Raw genomic sequence first — 24,673 nt, 5'->3', positions numbered from 1 at the left:
TTATATCTGCACCTTATTGCTCTTTTATTCTGCATTACAACAAGCTAATGCAACAAAATGTTGTTCTTATCTGTATTGTAAAGTTCAGATTTGAATGACAATAAAAGGAAGTCTAAGTCTAATAGTGTAGTGCATTTAACTTGGAGTGTGGACCTCTACGATATTTTCGCTAGCTGCTTCTCCATCAAACATGCTATCAGCAGCTGTTCCATAATTTCATGGATAAATGTTTGCAGTATCGATATAATTTTGACATTCTTCGCTGGCATGAGAAACATCACACTCACTTTCTTCCTTACCATGCTTGGAAAAACAAAAGTATGTGTGCCTCTAGTTTTAAGCTAACGCTAGCCATTAAGAGGTTTTGTTCGGATATGTCACATTTGCTATGCCAGCTGGTTAGAGTGTCCGCCCTGAGATGGGTAGGTCGCGAGTTCAAACCCCGGCCGAGTCATACCAAATACTATAAAAATGGGACTTTCCTGCTTGGCACTCAGCATCAAGGGTTGGAATTGGGGGTTAAATCACCAAAATGATTCCCGAGCGCAGCCACCGCTGCTGCTCACTGCTCCCCTCACCTCCCAGGGGGTGGAACAAGGGGATGGATCAAATGCAGAGGGTAATTTCACCACACCTAGTGTGTGTGTGACCATCAGTGGTACTTTAACTTTAACTTTAATGTTTATAACTCAAAATTTTGCTTGCAACTTAAGGCAAAACAATTAGTTAAGAGAAAGCTCCTATTAGGGCTTATCTATAGAAAATTACTATATCGTGATATTCAAGTATACGTTCTCACGCAGTTGCTTTTAGTTGCGGGCATTACACTGCATGCGTTTCCCACTCTTTCTTGTCTCTTCTTCTCACAGAGACGTAAAACGAGCGCACCTTCTTACATACGTCACGTGTGCAACGTCACACGCTCCCGCAGAGCAGAGAGGTAGCGACATGGTAACGTTAGCTAACGGTGCGGTGTGGGTGGTAATACGAGAGAGAGAAGGTGCGAATCTGGTAACAAATGGAGGAAGAATTAATTCCCAAGAAAAACAGCACAGTGTCCATCGTCTGGTGGTGGTTTGGCTTCAAGCGGGAATATGTTGAACAATTATGCGGCAAAAGCGTTGCTACAAAAATTAGCACCACTGCTAATGTAGTATCATTTGAAAAGTCACCCGCTACAGAATGAAGAGTGCTTGAAACTCTGCATGTCAACATCTCCGGCCGGTGCCACACCAACAAAATGCCCAAGCAATCATTTCCAGATCAACACCGTACGAAAAAAATAGTCTCCAACAAAAGGAGATAACGTCCGCAGTAACCTACCACATAGTGAAGGACATACACTATTTGATTTCCTATTATGCAGCTCATTTTTATTTGACAGTTATTGAAATATCTTGTGTGACATCATGCACAAAAGTGCACTTCATTTGTTTTTAACTATTGTAGTGGCGTTCTGTACAAAAAGTGCACTTTAATTTAGTGTTGTTTTGATATGTCATCTTAGTGACATCATGCACAAAAGTGCACGAATAGCTTGTTTTAAAATGTCTCTGACAATCTTGCACTTTCTGTTTTGAAATGACATGAATGTTTGTGCCACTGCTTAATAACTGTTTAATAAATACAGTTTTGGTCAATTGACTTAGTTGTGATTTCCCTCTCTGCATGAAAGTTTAAAATGAGCATATATTAATGCAGTATGAACAAGAATGTTTTAATGTAGACACATAGAATCATCATACTGCTGTGATTATATGCATCAAGTGTTCAGTCAAGGCTAAGGCAAAATATCGAGATATATATCGTGTATCGTGACATGGCCTAAAAATATCGAGATATTAAAAAAAGACCATATCGCCGAGCCCTGCTTGGCACTCAGCATCAAGGGTTGAAATTGGGGGTTAAATCACCAAAATGATTCCTGAGCACGGCCACCGCTGCTGCTCACTGCTCCCCTCACCTCCCAGGAGGTGGAACAAGGGGATGGGTCAAATGCAGAGGGTAATTTCACCACACCTAGTGTGTGTGTGACTATTAGTGGTACTTTAACTTTAATGGCAGGGATGGTTATAACTCAAATTTTTGCTTGCAACTTAAGGCATAACAATTAGTTGAGAGACAGCTCCTATATACAAACACTCTTAAGTGGAGGCACCAATGTATAGGATATTTGACAGCAGTTTTTGGGAAAATGCAATTTTTTGTCATTTGTAAAAAAATTAGTGAGGTTGGGGAAATTGATAGGATATAAATTAATGAACCAAATATTGAGAAAAAATGTATTTTGTCTATTTTGGTAAAGTAGACATGTACAGATCTTGTCACACTCTCTTGATATGCTGTCTTTGGATGCTGTTTTTCTCCAAAAACCTTAGTTTTCCATCAGCATGCCCCTCCACGGTGTGCTTTTTATTCACTTCATTAGCGAGCTGCCGGCGCTGAGCGTTCGGACGCTGCTTTTGAAGAATCGATCACGACAAGCCCAATTCCTACGCGCTCGTGTGGTTTCGCTAATCTCGCCTGCAAGCGGGATTCGTTATCCGATATGTAGCGCGTCCGCAGCAAAAGCCCTTCCCCGGCCACGTTTAGTATTCAAGGGACGGGCTGCGTCGTAATGTGGATGTGGAGGCAGGTTGCTGGGGTTTTTTTGTTTGCTCTTTTGGCCCAGATAATCCTGTTACACTGCTGTCAAGTGGGGATGTCTGTCCTTGCCGCCCCTGAGCCACCATGCGTGACACCTCCAGCGCCACAAATCCACCTCTATTACCTCCGATCCCCTCCCTCTCCGCCAGCAGCCTTCCGCCATTTTGAGACAGCTGTTGATGGAAGACCCTTGGATGTATCCTTGAGGAATCTCCTCCTGAGCATCTTTACCCCCCCCCCCCCCCCCCCCCCACTTTAGGCGCTGAAAGAGGGTGATAAATATTCATCGGGTGATGCAAAACGCGCTGTCGTCCAACAAAGGGTCCCCCCAGCTAATGGTGTCCATCCTTGGCTGTCGCCCCCCTGGAGAGATCCCGAGCCTGGCTTGAGATCATTAAAGCGTGACACGGGCTCAAGGCCAGACCTATCATGTCACATCAGCATTTATCCCAGCAGAGTTCCTTCCCCTTTTGAGCCTCAACCTGAGCCAGTCCTACCTTTTGTGCCCTCGCTATGTACATCTGTGTAGCGTTTGAAGGTTTGCTGGGCTGTGCGCGTCCCGTCAGTTCAACTTTGCAACTTCCTAATTGGCACTTTGGTTTTAGTCCTTGCTGAGATCAGTGCTTTTCTCCCTCCCTCTGAATGTTCTTCTTCCCAAGCTCCTCCAAAATGTGTCGAGCATGCGTTTTCCCACTATAGGCCGTCCGCAGCTCGCGCCTTCTCCGCCTTCTGTATCGCATCCCTTTTTACCTGGGTGGCCACACTCAGCGTTTTCTATTTCCTGTGGGTGTGATACGTCTCTCCTCTACAAGCAATCAGCACTGATTTGTCAGCATTCTTCCAGGCGATTCATAAAAATTCAGCAAGCACCTACAAAAAGGCGTCCCTATATCTTCACGACCCCTGGGCTCCAGTAGCTTTGCTCCATGTCCTCAATTCTGACTGCATTACTCGCAGTCATTATGTCTTCACATTTGTTGTTTCAGTCTGTTTTTCCTTGTTTTGCTCGTCTATGTGACCATGCTCTTTGCCTCAGTCATTAGTTTCAATTAGAGATGTCCAATAATGGCTTTTTTGCCGATATCCGATATTCCGATAATGTCCAACTCATTGTCCTGTTGGAACACCCAACTGCGCCAAAGACCAAACCTCCGGGCTGATGATTTTAGGTTGTCCTGAAGAATTTGGAGGTAATACTCCTTTTTCATTGTCCCATTTACTCTCTGTAAAGCACCAGTTCCATTGGCAGCAAAACAGGCCCAGAGCATAATACTACCACCACCTTGTAGAAATTATTGGAAACTCAAGACAGCCATGACATTATGTTCTTTACAAGTGTATGTAAACTTTTGACCACGACTGTATATTGCAGCCTCTTGCGATAACAATGAATATCATCATATATTTTTTAGCATGTGCATTACAATGTACCCATTTTAATATAAATTAGAGGTTGCTCCATCATTGGCTGCTGACATATGATTGTAGGATACAAGGTTATATTTTCACCCTCTGTACATTAAATAATTCCAAAAATCCCATAGTAAGGATATTATAAGTCTGTTACGGCTTGTCGCTCTCTATTTTGTTACGTATATGTCGTCTCATCAGCATGCATTATTTCTATAGGAAAAAATAATTAAAATCTCATAATTTCGATCGTATATCGTTTATATCGCGCAAACCTACTTCTGAGTCCTATACAGAATTTGACCAAACATTTTGGGGATGGAAATCTTAGAATTTAAAGTGTTGTAATCTCAGACCTCAGCGTACCTTACGAGAGGTAACAGTTCCACCAGGAAGGACTGATTGTCTATTGTTTTTATTTTTGGCTTAGTCAATTTTTATTCAAAAAGGACCATCCATAAGATAAGGAATATTGTAGTACCTCAAATGACGAGCTTAATTAGTTATACTTACATCTCAAATCAACCTGTGCCATTGAAATTAATAAAAATGAGAGATGTCCCATAATGGCTTTTTTGCCAATATCCGATATTCCGATATTGTCCAACTCTTAATTACCGATTGTGATATCAACCGATATCGATATATACAGTCGTGGAATCAACACATTATTATGCCTAATTTTGTTGTGATGCCCCGCTGGTTGCATTAAACAATGTAACAAGGTTTTCCAAAATAAATCAACTCAAGTTATGGAAAAAAATGCCAACATGGCACTGCCATATTTATTATTGAAGTCACAAAGTGCATTATTTTTTTTAACATGCCTCAAAACAGCAGCTTGGAATTTGGGACATGCTCTCCCTGAGAGAGCATGAGGAGGTTGAGGTGGGCAGGGTTAGGGGGTAGCGGGGGGTGTATATTGTAGCGTCCCGGAAGAGTTAGTGCTGCAAGGGGTTCTGGGTATTTGTTCTGTTGTGTTTATGTTGTGTTACGGTGCGGATGTTCTCCCGAAATGTGTTTGTCATTCTTGTTTGGTGTGGGTTCACAGTGTGGCGCATATTTGTAACAGTGTTAAAGTTGTTTGTACGGCCACCCTCAGTGTGACCTGTATGGCTGTTGACCAAGTATGGCTTGCATTCACTTGTGTGTGTCAAAAGCCGTAGATATTATGTGATTGGGCCGGCACGCAAAGGCAGTGCCTTTAAGGTTTATTGGCGCTCTGTACTTCTCCCTACGTCTGTGTACCACTCCGTACAGCGGCGTTTTTAAAAGTCATAAATTTTACTTTTTTATACTGATACCGATAATTTCCGATATTACATTTTAAAGCATTTATAGGTCGATAATATGGGCAGTCCGATATTATCGGACACCTCTAGTTTCAATGCCAGTGTCTTCTTAAAGCGGAACGACACTTTTTGGGGAATTTTGCCTATTCGTTCACAATCCGTAAAGGAGACAAGAACATATGTTTTTGAGGTTTTTTTGCATTCTAATTTGTAATAATCGGCTTTTCTAGGTGGCTAACAATGCTCCTAATGAGAGCAATTCGTTATGCATCTAAGTCACTCAAAATGCATCCAAAAACCGCCAACAGTACTTCATTTACGTTCCATAACCTGTATAATAACCAAGCTGTAGCGGCATTCGTTTTCAGTCTTATCCAACGTTTCACCCTTTCTTCGTGCTTACTTAGCTTCCATAAGCAGCAGTTCATCCTCCGTAAAATCCTCTGTGAATCCTCATATGTCCAAAAAGTCATCTTTGTCGCCTATTACGAAGTTTGCCATGATTTGAACACGCATTTGTTGCCGGAAGTAGGTAGCGCGTTGCTATGAACACTGAAATAAATGTGCTCAGGAAATAAGTTCCGGTAGTGCTTAAAATGACCAAAATATGTACAGAATATATACAGTACAGGCCAAAAGTTTGGACACACATTCTCATTCAATACGTTTCATGACTATTTATATTGTAGATTGTCACAGAAGGCATCAAAACTATGAATGAACACATGTGGAGGTATTTACTTAACAAAAAAAGGGGAAATAACTGAAAACATCTTTTATATTTTAGTTTCTTCAAAATAGCCACCCTTTGCTCTGATCACTTTTTTGAACACTCTTGGCATTCTCTCGTTGAGCTTCAAGAGGTTGTCACCTGAAATGGTTTTCACTTCACAGGTGTGCTTAAAGCTCATTGAGAGAGTGCCAAGAGTGTGCAAAGCACTAATCAGAGCAAAGGGTGGCTATTTTGAAGAAACTAGAATACAAAACATGTTTTCAGTTATTTCACCTTTTGTTGTTAAGTATATATGTGTATATATATATATATATATATATATATATATATATATATATATATATGTATATATATATATATATATACAAACCCCGTTTCCATATGAGTTGGGAAATTGTGTTAGATGAAAATATAAATGGAATACAATGATTTGCAAATCATTTTAAACCCATATTCAGTTGAATATGCTACAAAGACAACATATTTGATGTTCAAATTGATAAACTTTTTTTTTTTTGCAAATAATCATTAACTTTAGAATTTGATGCCAGCAACACGTGACAAAGAAGTTGGGAAAGGTGGCAATAAATACTGATAAAGTTGAGGAATGCTCATCAAACACTTATTTGGAAAATCCCACAGGTATGCAGGCTAATTGGGAACAGGTGGGTGCCATGATTGGGTATAGAAACAGCTTCCCAAAAAATGCTCAGTCTTTCATAAGAAAGGATGGGGCGAGGTACACCCCTTTGTCCACAACTGCGTGAGCAAATAGTCCAACAGTTTAAGAACAACGTTTCTCAAAGTGCAATTGCAAGAAATTTAGGGATTTCAACATCTACGGTTCATAATGGGGCGGCATGGCGTAGTGGGTAGAGCAACCGTGCCAGAAACCTGAGGGTTGCAGGTTCGCTCCCCGCCTCCTACCATCCAAAAAAAAAAAAAATCGCTGCTGTCGTGTCCTTGGGCGGGACACTTCACCCTTTGCCCCCGGTGCCACTCACACCGGTGAATTGAATGAGGTGGTTCGTCGGAGGGGCCGTTGGCGCAAATTGCAGCCACGCTTCCGTCAGTCTACCCCAGGGCAGCTGTGGCTATGAAAGTAGCTTACCACCACCAGGTGTGAATGATTGATGGGTTCTACATGTAAAGCGACTTTGGGTACTTAGAAAAGCGCTATATAAATCCCAGTTATTATTATTATTATTATAATATCATCAAAAGGTTCAGAGAATCTGGAGAAATCACTCCACGTAAGCGGCATGGCCGGAAACCAACATTGAATGGCCGTGACCTTCGATCCCTCAGACGGCACTGTATCAACAACCGACATCAATCTCTAAAGGATATCACCACATGGGCTCAGGAACACTTCAGAAAACCACTGTCACTAAATACAGTTGGTCGCTACATCTGTAAGTGCAAGTTAAAGCTCTACTATGCAAAGCGAAAGCCATTTATCAACAACATCCAGAAACGCCGCCGGCTTCTCTGGGATCATCTAAGATGGACTCATGCAAAGTGGAAAAGTGTTCTGCGGTCTGACGAGTCCACATTTCAAATTGTATTTGGAAATATTCGACATTGTGTCATCCGAACCAAAGGGGAAGCGAACCATCCAGACTGTTATCGACGCAAAGTTCAAAAGCCAGCATCTGTGATGGTATGGGGGTGCATTAGTGCCCAAGGCATGGGTAACTTACACATCTGTGAAGGCACCATTAATGCTGAAAGGTACATACAGGTTTTGGAACAACATATGCTGCCATCTACGCGCCGTCTTTTTCATGGACGCCCCTGCTTATTTCAGCAAGACAATGCCAAGCCACATTCAGCACGTGTTACAACAGCGTGGCTTCGTAAAAAAAAGAGTGCAGGTACTTTCCTGGTCCGCCTGCAGTCCAGACCTGTCTCTCATCGAAAATGTGTGGCGCATTATGAAGCGTAAAATACGACAGCGGAGACCCCGGACTGTTGAACGACTGAAGCTCATGTATCTTGTCTTTGTAGTGCATTCAATTGAATATGGGTTGAAAATGATTTGCAAATCATTGTATTCCGTTTATATTTACATCTAACACAATTTCCCAACTCATATGGAAACGGGGTTTGTACTTATACTTATACTTATACTTACTGCATGTCTATAAAACATTGATAGTGTTTTGAAGTTGGTTTAGAGGGCTTTGAAGGCAACATAGGGGACTCTCATTAGCCGCATATTGCGAGACGTGTGTTCTTGTCTCTCATAATGATTGTGAATCTTAGGCAAAATTTCAACAAAGCAAACCAGTTTTACCAGCCACTAACTACAGTAGCTGAGGCTGCATCAACAGCGCCTCTGCTGGTTAGAGACAAGTAGTGCAGTCCATTTTGCTTCATTTGCTTCATCCATTACAACCTACCGAATTCTTAAAAAGGCCCTATCATGTTTGTATTTCTACATTTAAAACACTTTTTTGTGGTGTTGATCAGGAATTCTTCAACTTTTTTACCTCGGTGCCCAACTTTTCCACTACATAGGTGTCTGGGAACCCACTCCTTTCTTAATACTAAATTAGTAATCTTACTATTCAATTTAATCATATTCAATAAATATATCTAGCCTACTTACAGTTTACAACCTTGTCAAATTATATGAAACCATGCATTAATTACAAAGATTATTATTTATTTGGCACATAAACCTCATGCTTTGGTCAGACTGATTAGAAAAATTAGTACAAACCAAATATACTGCATAAGAAGTTTCTCATACATAAATGTATATATATGCTGTGCTAAAATAAATCAAACTAAATAAATAATGAATATCATTCTTAACTAAACTGTCAATAAAATTAAAGTGCAAGTGGAAATACAGTTTCGCCACTTCAGTCATAATTTTTGCGCTGAAGAAACGTCTTTATGACTTTAGCTTCAGAATTATTTTGTTTGTTTTAAATTGTCAATACTGCCACAAGCGGTGGTAAAGTGTATTACAATTGAGTTCTGCTGAGGCACATAGCTGAGAAACATATCATCTTTGGCGGCTCTCCAGGGGTCGCTCGTGGCCCAACAAGGTAACATGTATTGGGTATGTTTTGGTATGAATTTTGTCCACAGCAGTTCTTCTCAAATAGTGGGGTGGGCCAACCTGAGGGGTAGGGGTACAATGCGATGCCAGGGGGATGCGTGTGACCCCGTAGAACATGCTTTATCTGTTCCATGCAATACCCTATTCAAACCCCACTTCGAAAATCTGTGCAATACAGTACAAAAAGTACTAATTGTAGCCATTAATCTTGACTTTCTTGTTTTTGATTTAAATAAAAAACAGCACAAATAGCTATTTTTGTTTTATATATTGTGCTCCTGAGTTAATTTTTCTGATCAATTTGAATTTATTGAGTTTTATTTTTCAGTTGTTGATATTTTCCATAACATAAACATGGAAAATATCAACAACTTGGGAACAATAGAGCTCTTCGGCTGTCGTTTTCTTTCTGTACATACAATTGATTATTACTATTAGCTATAATTAAAACAGTACAGTAGTTTGACAATATTAATTGGTGCCATTACTGAGTGTTTAATTTTTAAGTCTACGTGGGATTAAATGAGTAAAACATCAATACATTACTTATTTTCCAAATTGTTGTTGAAAGCTTTTTTTTTTAATGTCAAGGAACACTTAAAACGATGATATCAAATTTATAAAATCACAAGTCAATTCAATGTTATTGAACAAAATAAGCCTTCAAAACATTGAGTTAACTGAATTAGCCTAATATGTATGTTTTTGTAATCAAACATCAGAATCAGCTTTATTGGCCAAGTATGTTTGACACAGAAAGAATTTGACTTGAAAGACCATGCTTGTGGGCCGACCTTCTATTGACAGAAATGGAATAGGTCACGGTGAGCGTTAGCACCTACTTAGCAATGGTTTGGACACGGTAGGGTTCTGAACGTACTAAGGCTATGACTACACTAAGCCGGATAACACCTTAAACAAATAATTATTTAGCCTAAACCCTGTTTCAGCCAGCGTTGAAGGTTCCCCTCCTCGGACAATTTTTTGGCACGGGTATGTGCGCTGTGTATTTCTTGAATCTCCAGCTCTTAGCTTTGTATAGACTCATTGATCGTTTACAAACTTTGTTCGGAGAGGAAGTGACGCCAGAAAGAACGCGCCACAGCCAGCTTCATAATAAGGCGGTTTCGTAATTCAGAGCTAACCACTGGAAATATGGAGGCGAGTCATCCAGACATGCCCGTGTTTCTCATTCTTCTACATGTACTGACGCTTGTGGAAATCACACATGAATACCTTAAGAGAAAGCGATTGCAGCTATTTGGGATACAACACTTCTCAGACAGCAAGAGAACTTTCGAATGTCCAGGTCAGTAGTGATTCTACTTACCGAACAACTTCGTCCATTTGTCGAAACAGAGACAACGAGAATGCGGGCTATCGTGGATGTGATTAAAAAAAGGTAGCGTGTGCTTTGTATTACCTGGCCGTCGAGGGAAGACTACGGAAAACGGTGAATGCTTTTGGACTGGCAAAGCAGACTGTATCAGTGATTGTCCACCATGTATGTCGCGGACTCAACGTCTAGGTCCAGAGTATATAAAATCACCAAAAACGAATGGACAATGAAGTTGAATGCAAAAGAGTGAGGAGTGTCCTGACCAGATATCTAGATCCCGAGATAGATTGTTGTCAAATTTTCTTTGTCACGTTGTGTACTTTCGTGTCCGATGAGGATTTGATTAATTTATGATGGCTCAGGTGTGATTCACTACAATAGGGCCCCACAGCACACTGGATTCCAGTTTATTGAAATAGCACAACACTGGATATTGTTCAGATAAGTTAAATTTAAAGGGGAACATTATCACAATTTCAGAAGGGTTAAAACCATTAAAAATCAGTTCCCAGTGGCTTATTTTATTTTTCAAAGTTTTTTTTAAAATTTTATACATCACGCAACATCCCTAAAAAAAGCTTCAAAGTGCCTGATTTTAACCATCGTTATATACACCCGTCCATTTTCCTGTGACGTCACATAGTGAAGCCAACACAAACAAACATGGCGCATAGAACAGCAAGCTATAGCGACATTAGCTTGGATTCAGACTCGGATTTCAGCGGCTTAAGCAATTCAACAGATTACGCATGTATTGAAACGGATGGTTGTAGTGTGGAGGCAGGTAGCGAAAACGAAATTGAAGAAGAAACTGAAGCTATTGAGCCATATCGGTTTGAACCGTATGCAAGCGAAACCGACAAACGACACGACAGTCAGCGACACGGGAGAAAGCGAGGACGAATTTGGCGATCGCCTTCTAACCAACGATTGGTTTGTTTGGCATTAAAGGAAACTAACAACTATGAACTAGGTTTACAGCATATGAAATACATTTGGCAACAACATGCACTTTGAGAGTGCAGACAGCCCAATTTTCATCAATTAATATATTCTGTAGACATACCCTCATCCGCGCTCTTTTCCTGAAAGCTGATCTGTCCTGTTTTGGAGTTGATGTCAGCAGTCCAGGGAAGCTAGGGTCGATATTCTTCTCTTGATCATCTTCGGTGGCATAAGGGACGGTGTGAGCCAAGACATCCAGGGGGTTTAGCTCGCTCGTCTGCGGGAACAAACTGCCGCCATTGCTTGCCGTGCTACCGAGGTCCTTTGTCCCTGAATTGCTCACACACTCCGGCACATTCAATGGGGGTCTGGCGGCAGATTTCTTTGACTTTATCGTTGGAAATGCATCTGCTTTGAGTGTGGCAGGATATCCACACATTCTTGCCATCTCTGTCGTAGCATAGCTTTCGTCGGTAAAGTGTGCGGAACAAACGTCCAATTTCTTGCCACTTTCGCATCTTTGGGCCACTGGTGCAACTCGAATCCGTCCCTGTTCGTGTTGTTACACCCTCCGACAACACACCGACGAGGCATGATGTCTTCAAGGTACGGAAAACAGTCGAAAAAACGGAAAATAACAGAGCTGATTTGACTCGGTGTTTGAGAAAATGGCGGATTGCTTCCCGATGTGACGTCACGTTGTGACGTCATCGCTCCGAGAGCGAATAATAGAAAGGCCTTTAATTCGCCAAAATTCACCCATTTAGAGTTCGGAAATCGGTTAAAAAAAAAAAGGTCTTTTTTTTGCAACATCAAGGTATATATTGACGCTTACATAGGTCTGGTGATAATGTTCCCCTTTAAGAACTTGCACACAAAGCAACACTGGAGGTGACTATGACGTGTGCATTTTCCGCGCATGCGTATTAGGTCGCGTTGCGTCGGCAGACGGAGGGGAGGAGGGAGTCTTAAACCACCATTGTGTGTGTGTGTGTGGACAAGGATAAGGTTAGGTGGGATTTACCCTGGATAACCTTAGCCGACTTAGTGCAAACGGGGCCTGAGTGAGGTCCTGCTCGCCTGGCACCAGAAGGGAGCAGCTGAGCTTTTGGACGGCTGCCGTGCTGCCGTGCGCTGAAGGGGTTGCAGTCTAAACACTATCATTGCATACTGTCGTAGGGACGAGCTCTTAACACCATACCGCCTCTCTGACACAGCTAACGTGCCATGTCTTGGCATTCCAACGACCAGTGACACACTTGGATATACGCTGACGCACGTGTGACATTTCCGTCTGAGCTGTTTTTTTTCCTGTACCGGTTCCTGTAGCCATTAGTAGAGAGTACTTTTCTATCTATTTGTCCATTATCTGTGCTTGATCAGGCAGACCATTATCCCATTATGCTTTGCATCTGTGGTCCAAAAGCTTACTGGAAATGAGTCACCACAAAGGCCATTGAAAGATAGGTGGAGCTATCAGTCAGCTATTCATACCAGAGATGGAAGTCCTCTACAGAACGTGAAAGGATTTATTTTTATACGGGGAAATGTTTTATGAGATCTTTTTTAGTTGTTGTGAGGAATCAGGAATGCGAGTCACATTCTGACCTCCTGTTATGTCCCCTGCCTGTGTGATCGTGTCGTATTCAGGTCATTTTTAACAAGCGTCTGTCTCTCCCTGTTTGGCTCCGCCGACCAGCCCACCTGTAGCACCCCCCCCCCCCCCCCCCCCCCCCCCCCCCACTCCCCTCCTTTTGTTGCCATGGAAATAGCCGGGCTGTCTTGGTGCACTTCACCGCAATTTTTTTTTTATGTCCTTCACGTCGCCGAGGTTGTGCACACGTCATGCCGGCACATGATGACTAACCCACATGCATCTTTGAACGCCACACGCTCTTTGGAGATTCCTTCGTGCATCAATTGTTTTTGACGCTTTCAAAAATACCAAGACCCCACCCCTTCGCCCGCCCCCACTTGACATGCGTTTGTTTGTGTGCTTAGTGCAAACATGCCACTGGGCTGTGTAAATCAGCTTACTGAGGCAATGTGCTAGCTTGGCTCTCTGCGGTGGGCGCCTGTGTTGCTGACACAGCATTTACCGGGTGCAGTGTAAAGCACCTAGGGCCACACATTTGCGAGGGTGTGTGCGCGTGTTTGCGTGTGTGATTGCACGCATTTAACCTGCAAAGACGGTGGCAGACACCCAACCTTGTACGTCTGAAAACCAGCAACTTTTATCCCTAGCTGAGACCCTCCCCCTTCCTATTGATTTATGGCATTGTAATTTACACAGCTCATGCAAGTACATAAAACCCATGTCCCTCGTGTGTGCGTGTAGGTGCTTCTTCAGCACAAAGGCGTGTCTTTTTATTCATCCCCGGTCCATCCTTGTCCCCTGCTGTGTCATCTCTGAGGGCCTGCACTCTGACAAAGTGGGTTTTGTTCTCAAGAATTCCCTGAAACTAAAGGGCCCTTTATGCAAGCTCGTTTTAAACAAAAACGAAAAAAAAGACCAGTGTTGTGTTGTGATGAGCCTTTTGTGACGACAGCGTTGTGGAGTCTTAAAACGTTTTTGACGACCATATTTTTTGGACTATAAGGCACACTTAAAAGCCTTTCATTTTCTCAAAAATCGACAGTGCGCCTAATATAGGCATACTTGCCAAGCTTGAGACCTCCGAATTTGGGAGATGGGGGCGGCGGGGTTGGGGGGGCGGGGTTTGGTGGTAGCGGGGGTTGTATATTGTAGCCTGGAAGAGTTGGGGCCGCAAGGGATTCTGGGTATTTGTTCTGTTGTGTTACGGTGCGGATGTTCTCCCGAAATGTGTTTGTCATTCTTGTATGGTGTGGGTTCACAGTGTGGCGCATATTTGTAACAGTGTTAAAGTTGTTCATACGGCCACCCTCAGTGTGACCTGTATGGCTGTTGATCAAGTATGTCTTGCAGTCACTTTCGTGTGTAAGCAGAAGCCGCATACAACATGTAACTGGGCCGGCACGCTGTTTGTATGGCGAAAAAGTGGACGCGACGACAGGTTATAGAGAACGCTAAAGGCAGTGCCATCACGGCACGCCCTCAATATTGTTGTTCGGGTGAAAATCGGGAGAAATTCGGGAGTATGCCCCGGGAGAATTTCAGGAGGGGCATTGAAATTCGAGAGTCTCCCGGAAAAATCGGGAGGGTTGGCAAGTATGAATATAAGTATTAATTCTGGTAGCGCTTACAGACCTCGAAGCAATTTTATTTGGTACATGTTGTAATGATAAGTCTAATCGGTAGATGGCAGTCACACAAGAGATATGTTTGGACTGCAGGTTGACGCCTGTTCAATAAATGGCGCTAGTAAGTACCAGTAAGCAAGCAACACCATAACTTTGATGTTACATTAAGGCCCCTTCTACTCTAAGTCGGCTAAGGTTATCCAGTGTAAATCCCACCTAACCTTATCCTTGTCCACACACACACAATGGTCGTTTAAGAGCCCCTCCCCTCCGTCCGCCGGCGCAACGCGACCTAGTATGCATACGCGGAAAATGTGCACGTCATAGTCACCTCCAGTGTTGCTTTGTGTGCAAGTTCTTAAATTTAACTTATCTGAACAATATCCAGTGTTGTGGTATTTCATTTATGTGATAAAGAACATTTTACATCAATCAATCTCGGGATCTAGATATCTGGTCAGGGCACTCCTCAATCTTTTGCCTTCACCTTCATTGTCCATTCGTTTTTGGTGACTTTATATACTCTGGACTTAGACGTTGAGTCCGCGACATACATGGCGGACAATAACTGATACAGTCTGCTTTGCCAGTCCAAAAGCATTCTCCGTTTTCCTTAGTCTTCCCTCGACGGCCAGGTAATTTAAAGCAAACGCTACCTTTTTTATCACGTCCACGGGAGCCCGCATTCTCGTTCGCTCTTTCGACAAATGGACGAAGTTTTTCAGTAAGTAGAATCACAGATGACCTGGACAATCGAAAGTTCTCTTGTCGTCTGAGAAGTGTTGTATCCCAAATAGCTCTAATCGCTTTCTCTTAAGGTATTCATGTGTGATTTCCACAAGCGTCTGTACATGTAGAGGAATGAGAAACACAGGCATGTCTGGATGACTCGCCTCTATATTTCCAGTGCTTAGCTCCAAGTTCCGAAACCGCTTTATTATGAAGCTGGTTGTGGCGCGTTCTTTCTGGCGTCACTTCCCCTCCGAACTCACTTTGTAAACGATCAATGAGTCCATACAAAGGTAAGAGCTGGAGATTCAAGAAATAGATGGTGCACTTACCCGTGTAAAAAAAAAAAATCAAAGTAGGGAGACCTTAAACGATCAATTAGTGTGGCCGAAACGGGGCTTAGGCTAAATAATTATTTGTTTAAGGGGTTGTCCGGCTTAGTGTCGACATAGCCTAAAAATATACGGCGCTCAAAAATCTATCAAAATGTTTTAGTACGACTTTGGTACGCTTCAAAGACGCACGCCTTGATAGAAGGCGGAGAAGTACGGCTACCGTAGTCACACGTGCTATGCTTCAACATACGGTTATAAATATGTTGTGTGTATAAGAACCCAAAAATGGCACCTGTTAGGAGACATATTTTTTGGCGTTTTGTTTTGCAGTATTATGCAACTTTTCTTACCAATTGCTACCTATTGTTGTGTATTTGGGATCTGCATTAGTCCTGAAGATTTGCACGCATCCGCCATTGTCGCGCTCTATTCAATAAGCTCCTTCTTTTTCTCTATCATTCTTGTTGTGAGGCATTCATCCTCCACTGTTGTCATTTCTAATATAAAGTAGCATATATTTCTAACTAGGGTTGTGCCGATACCAATATTTTGATATTGGCACCAGTACCAAAATCTATTTTGATACTTTTCTAAATAAAGGGGACCACAATAAATGCCATTATTGGCTTTATTGTAACAAAAAATCTTGCGGTACATTAAACACACGTTTGTTATTGCAATCAAAGAAAAATTTTGGCCTTGAATAAAATAGTGAACATACGAGACTTAACTTCTCTTTTAGTAGTAAGTAAGCAAACAAAGGCTCCTGATATGGCTGCTGACATATGCAGTAACATATTGACATATCCAGTAACTATTGGTATTTTGTACACTGACAGGCAAAATGCAATTTGCACAATTTATAGCATAAGTAAAAATTCTAAAATCACAAGACCAAGCAGAATAACATGCCACTTTGCCACGCTAATTGATAATATATTTACTAATTATCTGGGCAGCAATACGACAAGTGTTCTTTTTTATATTTTTTTAGACAAGAACAAAAAGCTATATTAGAGCAACATTGGGCATTCTGAAAAAATTTTCAGTTCTAAAAAACCAGATTGTCCTCAAAATTTTATATGACAATGTAATTTAAAAAAAAAAAGACAACATCAACAAAGTTGAAAAATTCAATACCTACTACCTACAATACCCATTTCCCATTCTATTATTTTGTCAAAATTATGATGGACAAGCGGAAGACAATGTAAAGTGTAATTGAAAATTATTACTAAAAACAATGATCACTTCGTAACATTTTTAAACACCCACAAAAGTACCAAAAGTTGTTACTGTTGAGTACGTCTATCGATTCCCATATATCAGGAATTGGTACCGTATCGATTGAAATGTGAAAAACACCCATCCCTAACCTTAACTAATTGTGACATTTCTATTCACAGATCAGCCAGCAGTACAGGTGGACGTGGTTCTCGTGGCATGACTACTCCAAACAAGGGAAACAAGGCCCTAAAGGTACACTGCATATGAAGCAACATGTTCTCATGAGAATTTAGTAGCACATCATTGTATCGATACAAAGTCGATACCAACACACAAACATTACATCGATACCAGCTTTTCCAGTATCGTTAGTTCCAAAGATTTGGTATTGGAATATACAATGCAACTGCATTGTACGGTTCACAACACACCTAGTATACACCTACTTCACCATAAAAAGACGTAAAAAGAGATCCGTGTTGCCACTTTGTCGAGGGACGCATTAAAAGTGAAACAGGAAGGAAGTTTACAGAGTCAGGGTTTCCCCCAAATTGCCAATATACCTGTGGTGTTGGGGGCGTGGTCAATATGATGTCATCATACAATTTGCATAATGTGCGATGAGGCATATATTTTCTTTTAAAAGGCTAAAAAAAATTGGTATACATACATTTAAAAACTATTTTGTGTTGTTATTGTTATAGTATAACATATATTTTTCATATCGTTTTGCTCTATTTTTCAATTGTTGGTGCATGTTCAGAAATTTTCAAATTTTCTAATCCCTTTAGCGACTTTTTCTTTATCACAAACAACTAGCAACAAATCTATCATCTACAAAACCCAAAACCAGTTAAGTTAGCATGTTGCGTAATTCGTAAATAAAAACAGAATACAATGATTTGCAAATATTCAATTGAATAGACTGCAAAGACAAGATATTTAATGTTCGAACTGGGAAACTTAACTTTTTTGCAAATAATCATTAACTTAGAATTTAATGGCAGCAACACATTGCAAAAAGGTTGGCACAGGGGCATTTTTACCACTGTTTTAACAACACTCAGTAAACTTTTGGTAACTGAGTCGATCAATTTTTGAAGCTTTTCAGGTGAAATGATTTCCCATTCTTGCTTGATGTACAGCTTAAGTTGTTCAACAGTTGTGATATTTTAGGCTTCATATTGCACCACACATTTTCAATGGGAGACAGGTCTGGACTAGAGGCAGGCCAGTCTAGTACCCGCACTCTTCTACTACAAAGCCACGCTGTTGTAACACGTGGCTTTGCATTGTCTTGCTGAAATAAGCAGGGGTGTCCATGATAACCTTGCTTGGATGGCAACATCCATCCATTTCCTACCGCTTGTCCCTTTTGGGGTCGCGGGGGGTGCTGGAGCCTATCTCAACATACGTTGCTTCAAAACCTGTATGTACCTTTCAGCATTAATGGTGCCTTCACAGATGTGTAAGTTACCCATGGCTTGGGCACTAATACACCCCCATACCATCACAGATGCTGGCTTTTAAAATAACAATCCGGATGGTTCTTTTCCTCTTTGGTCCGGAGGACACGACGTCCACAGTTTCCAAAAACAATTTGAAATGTGGACTCGACAGACCACAGAACACTTTACCACTTTGCATCAGTCCATCTTAGATGAGCTTGGGCCCAGCGAAGCCGGCGGCGTTTTTGGGTGTTGTTGATAAATGGCTTTCGCTTTGCATAGACAAACTGTAGTTACTGACAGTGTTTTTTGAAGTGTTCCTGAGCCCATGTGGTGATATCCTTTACACACTGATGTCGAAATAATAAACGTACGCACTATGATTCTTGCTGATATCCTATCCGATTCATTTTTTGTATCGGCCAACACTCAAGGCTACGGTATCGTATCGGAAGTGAAAACGTATCGGGGCACCTCTAGTATCAAACGTGTCGAAAATCGCAAAAATTCTCAGATATTGGTATTGAAACTTTGGTATCGTGACAACCCTTGTTTACATGCACACAAAAAACAACTTTGCTTTGTCATAATTCCCAATGAATTCATTATTTATTATTAACATGATCTTTATGTTCTGAACTCCTGTTTCAAAGCAATGGCATTGAAAGTACTTGCCTTTGCAAAAAGTGTCTTCTGTCCTGTTTTTGTGAGTTGACCAGGTTGCCCAAACTACGGCACCCTGGCCGGATCCGGCCCACCGACGTCCATAAACCGGCCCGCGGGCATCCCAAATTTAAATGTAGATTTTTTTATTTAATCTTTACAAATCTGTCATGTCCAGCAGCTCAGGCAAATCATATTGTTGATGTAGATGCCCATATATGCTGTAGAGATTTATTTTACAAAAGAGAAGTGTGGAATACTTCTCTTGTTGCCTTATTTGTATTTGACTTTATTCAATGTTTGAATATATTTAGTGAGCAGCAGGGGATGGAAAGAAGGAAAAAAAGAACACCGATGGGGAAATTGTGTTGACAAGTAAAAAAATTAAATTAAATTAAATAAAAAATTAATAATAATAATAATTATATATATATATATATATATATATATATATATATATATATATATATATATATATATATATATATATATATATATCCATCCAGCCATCCATCCATCCATCCATCCATCTTCTTCCGCTTATCCGAGGTCGGGTCGCGGGGGCAGCAGCTTAAGCAGAGAAGCCCAGACTTCCCTCTCCCCAGCCACTTCGTCCAGCTCCTCCCGGGGGATCCCGAGGCGTTCCCAGGCCAGCCGGGAGACATAGTCTTCCCAGCGTGTCCTGGGTCTTCCCCGTGGCCTCCTACCGGTCGGACGTGCCCGAAACACCTTCCTAGGGAGGCGTTCGGGTGGCATATATATATATATATATATATATATATATATATATATATGAATTTACATATGTGTAGGTGTATATATACATGTACATATTATATCTACATATATAAATATGTATATATATACATATATTATATGTATAATATGTGTATATATATATATGTATGTATATGTATATATATATATATATATATATATATATATATATATATAAAAATGTTGTCTGTCTATCTGTGTTGACCCTGCGATGAGGTGGCGACTTGTCCAGGGTGTACCCTGCCTTCCGCCTGAATGTAGCTGAGATAGGCTCCAGCCACCCCAGCGAAACCGAAAGGTACAAGCGTTAGAAAATGGATGGATGGATGTACATTTATATATACAGTATGTGTATGTAAATATATATATAAATACTACATACATATGTATACATATGTATGTATACATATGTATGTATGTATACATATGTATGTATGTATGTATTCATATGTGTATGTAAATATATATATATATTTGTATATATACATACATTTATATGTACATATACATTTACATATGTATAGGTATATTTACATATACATATTATATATAATATAAATATGTATATATATTCATATATAATATATGTATATTAATGTGTATATATATAATATGTATATTTATATATATACAGTATGTGTATGTACATACATACTACATACAAACGTATGCATGTGTATATATACATATGTATGGATGTACGTATATACTGTGTATATATATATATATATATGTATGTATAGTTATATATATGTGTATGTAAATATATGCATATACTATATACAAATATATGTATGTATGTATATATATATATATATATATATATATATATATATATATATATATATATATATATAGTGTATATATGTATGTATGTATGTATATATATATATATATATATATATATATATATATATATATATATATGTATGTGTGCATGTATATATATATATATATATATATATATATATATATATATATATATATATATATATATATATATATATATATATATATATATATATATATATATATATATATATATATATATATATATATATATATATATATATATATATATATATATATATATATATATATATAGCTAGGCCAAATTATTTTAAGCCAATGTGGCCCCCAAGTCAAAAAGTTTGGAGACCCCTGAATTAAAGCTTTTTTAAAAAAATATTGTCAGGTCAAAAATGTTGTCAGGCCCCGCCCTAATCCCAGATCCACTTAAACAGGTGAAGCGGGAGCCAGGAGAGAATGGCACCAGCCTGACCGACGACGAACTGGTGAGCATGTCGGTGCGGGAGCTGAACCAGCACCTACGGGGTCTGTCCAAGGAGGAGATCCTGCAGCTGAAGCAGCGGCGGCGCACGCTAAAGAACCGGGGCTATGCCGCCAGTTGCCGGGTGAAGCGCGTCACCCAGAAGGAGGAGCTGGAGAAGCAGAAGGCTCAGCTGCAGCAGGAAGTGGACAAGCTGGCCACGGAGAACGCCAGCATGAAAGTGGAGCTGGACGCTCTGCGCTCAAAGTACGAGGCCCTGCAGAGCTTCGCCAGGACTGTGGCCCGCAATCCCGTCACCTCGGCCCGCGGCCCTATGGCCTCGGTCATCGGCCCCTTCATACCCGGTAAAGTGGCCGCCACCAGCGTCATCACCATCGTCAAATCCAAAACAGAGGCTAGGTCGTAGTAGCGGGATGACGCCTCCGATAGTCAGTGCATTGTAACATATAGCATTCCAGTCTTCAAAATGGCAATATTGGCTTACTGTTCAATTAGTGCAGTTATTGATTAAAGGGACAACCCGAGTCGCTATGTTTGTCTCACAGCTGGTACAATCCTAAATAATATAAGGCTGATAAGAGACTATTCCTCGCCCGATTGAGCAATATCCTGACAAAGAAAGGAAAACCTTGCAATTGTTATTATGCACTGACTCACAACTCTGCAGATCTCTTTTTACAACAGCCCCAAAATTCATCTTTTGGTCTTTCAGGAAAAATAGGCGCGACGCTTTTTTCCAAATCTTAGCGTTCATCTCTGCCCTGTGACAGCATTTAACAAACTAGTCATGACAGATATGACCGGTAGATGCAATAATACGTGTATGCACTGAAAATACAAAGAGGTTAAGGGAAAAAAAAAAGACAAAAAAAAAGGATCACTTGTTGCAGATGGGATGCAACCCTTGAATGTTCTTACAGTTCAATCTGCTCATAAAGACAATATGTGGAGTTTAGTTTGAAAGATGCATTTTTTTAGGTAATTACATGTCGTCAGGGCCATACAAAAAAAAACATATTTCACAAGCTTTACTGTTTTAATCGTTAAGGTGTGGAAATCTTTGTCTAATGTTAACTTATTGTTTTTTGTTACCGGGTAGAATACCGTCTGTTTATAGAAATGTGGGAAAACTGTGTAGAGGAGAAAAAATCTGTGACTTGTTTTTATTTTTACTTTGCAATTGTACCGAAAGTGGCTTACTATTGAAGTCTGATAGCTTTTTTCTAGTGACTATAGGCGCGTACTGTGAGGTAGCGCGTGACGTGACGTGTTAAGTGACAAGTTGGCAGTGTCGTTCACTGTATAGATGTCAATGCTGTGCTATTTTAAAACAAGTCTGTAGAAGCTAAACTTAGGTGGTGTAAACAAGGTCAACTGTCGTCGTGGCATCTGTGATATCCTCCTCTTGCTTCTTCCGTGGTGTTAGTTTACAAAGCGACGTTGTCATTCGGATGGAAGAAATGCTGCATTTTAGTAATAATAGGAATTTTTTTCCCCCCTTTCTGAAATTTAAAGTGATGCCGCCGTTCATTGCTGCTGAATCAAAAAGCATGTAACTCCATTTTTTTTTCGTTTTTTGTCTGGAAACAGGAGTTCAGCACATTCAGTCAGAGGTTCTCCCAACCTGTTAATGATTTTTTTTTTTTTTAAACAATTGAATTAATATGACGTTTCAACAAAGAGATGTAATCAAATGTCCAATCCGTATTGGAGATACATGCTTTTTAATGGACAGCAATGTGTCCATTTTACAATAAATCAAATATTTAAGACAAGGGTTGTAATAGGAAAAAAATGTAGAACATTTGTTTAATTTATTGGAAATTTTCTGGATTTATTTCATGGGAAATTTAGCTGAGGATTTTTTTTTTCTTCTGCTAAATAAGAGTTTGATGGGAATTAACCAAGTTAACAGTAAATGTCTAAAAATAATCTCTATAATCTATCAATGATTCTTTCACAGAATAAGTAAGATAATGCATTGAATAATAATATGATACTGCAGAGTAGAAATTGTACCAAGTTTTTATCTTACATTATTTTAAACTGATTATTCTGAAAAAAATTAAGTCCCCTCTTGTACTTTAGATTTACCTGTCAATTTGTATTTTAAATATTTTAAATTTATGAATGGGTCTTTCATAGAACAAATAAAATAGAACATGGAATATTAAAATATGAAATGATAATGTGACACTTTTTATTTAAAATGATTTGATATTATTGTAAATTCATTGAAGTCCCCTGTCTTTCAGCGCCACATCGCACTTCAATTATTGCTGTTTAACCACATTGTGGTTATTTTGGGGGTATTTATTTATTTTTTGAAAACATATTCTATAATTTTTTGGTCCTTGATAAAGCATTTTCAAGCATAAAAATGACCAAATAAGCTAAAGATATCAATACTTACAGTAGTATAAATTGCCAAGTGGGCTCTCATAATGTTGAAATCCATATTTAGAAAATGGTAAATAGGTTGTTTTTTAATTATAAAACCATATGATTTATATTTGATTCCTATTTCGAGGTCATGTCCGGAACAAATTAACAGCGATAAACGATAGACTGTAATTTCCATTCGGTGATGTAAACATATAGGCACACACAGAATTCACCATGGCGCCACTATACAGTTGTGCTCATAAGTTTACATACCCTGGGAGAATTTATGATTTCTTGGCCATTCTTCAGAGAATATGAATGATAACACAAAAACCTTTCTTCCACTCATGCTTAATGGTTGTGTGAAGCTATTTATTGGCAAACAACTGTGTTTATTCTTTTTAAATCAAAATGACAAAAGGAAGTACCCAAATGACCCTGATCAAAAGTTTACATACCCCAGTGACTTTGATCTGATAACATGCACAAAAGTTGACACAAACAGGTTTGAATGGCTAATCAAGGTTCCAATCCTCACCTGTGACCTGTTTGTTTGTAATTAATGTGTGTGTATAAAAGGTCAGTGAGTTTCTGGGCTTCTGACAGACCATTGCATCTTTCATCCAGTGCTGCACAGATGTTTCTGGATTCTGAGTCATGGGGAAGGCAAAAGAATTGTCAAAGGATCTGTGATAAAAGTTAATTGAACTGCAATAAACAGGAAAGGGGTATAAAAAGATATCCAAGGAATTGAGAATGCCAATCAGCAGTGTTCAAACGCTGTTTAAGAAGTAGAAAATGAGGGATTCAGGTAGACCAGCAAAGATTTCAGCCATAACTGCCAGGAAAATTGTTCGAGATGCAAAGAAAAATCCACAAATAACTTCAGCTGAAATACAGGACTCTCTGAAAAATTGTTGTGTGGCTGTTTCAAGATGCACAATAAGGAGGCCCTTGAAGGAAAATGGGCTCCATGGTCGAGTGGCCAAAAAGTTCAATTTTGGTCTCATCATTCCAAATTACTTTGTTCCAGAAGTTTTGAGGCTTGTCTCTGTGCTGTTTGGCGTAATGTAAGCGGGATACTTTGTGACATTTGCGCAGAAATGGCTTTCTTCTGGCGACTCGACCATGCAGCCCATTTTTCTTCAAGTGCCT

General features: G+C 40.0%; 1 protein-coding gene across 2 annotated transcripts in view; it reads left to right on the top strand.

Annotated features, from left to right (window-relative positions):
- The window catches only part of LOC133615508 (transcription factor MafG), a 56,912-nt gene extending 35,201 nt beyond the window's left edge, over positions 1-21,711 (top strand). For both annotated transcript variants that reach the window (XM_061974142.2, XM_061974141.2), the window contains 2 exons: positions 17,134-17,206; positions 21,087-21,711. In XM_061974142.2, the coding sequence (XP_061830126.1) occupies positions 17,171-17,206; positions 21,087-21,539 (489 nt within the window). In that variant the 5' untranslated portion in view covers positions 17,134-17,170 and the 3' untranslated portion in view covers positions 21,540-21,711. The remainder of the gene's footprint in view (positions 1-17,133; positions 17,207-21,086) is intronic.
- The last annotated feature ends 2,962 nt before the right edge of the window (positions 21,712-24,673 follow it).

The sequence above is a fragment of the Nerophis lumbriciformis genome, linkage group LG22 (genome assembly GCF_033978685.3).
Source record: "Nerophis lumbriciformis linkage group LG22, RoL_Nlum_v2.1, whole genome shotgun sequence".
Lineage (NCBI taxonomy): Eukaryota > Metazoa > Chordata > Actinopteri > Syngnathiformes > Syngnathidae > Nerophis > Nerophis lumbriciformis.
The sequence above is the reverse complement of the archived record's forward strand: the minus strand, read 5'-3'. Positions and strand labels throughout refer to the sequence as shown.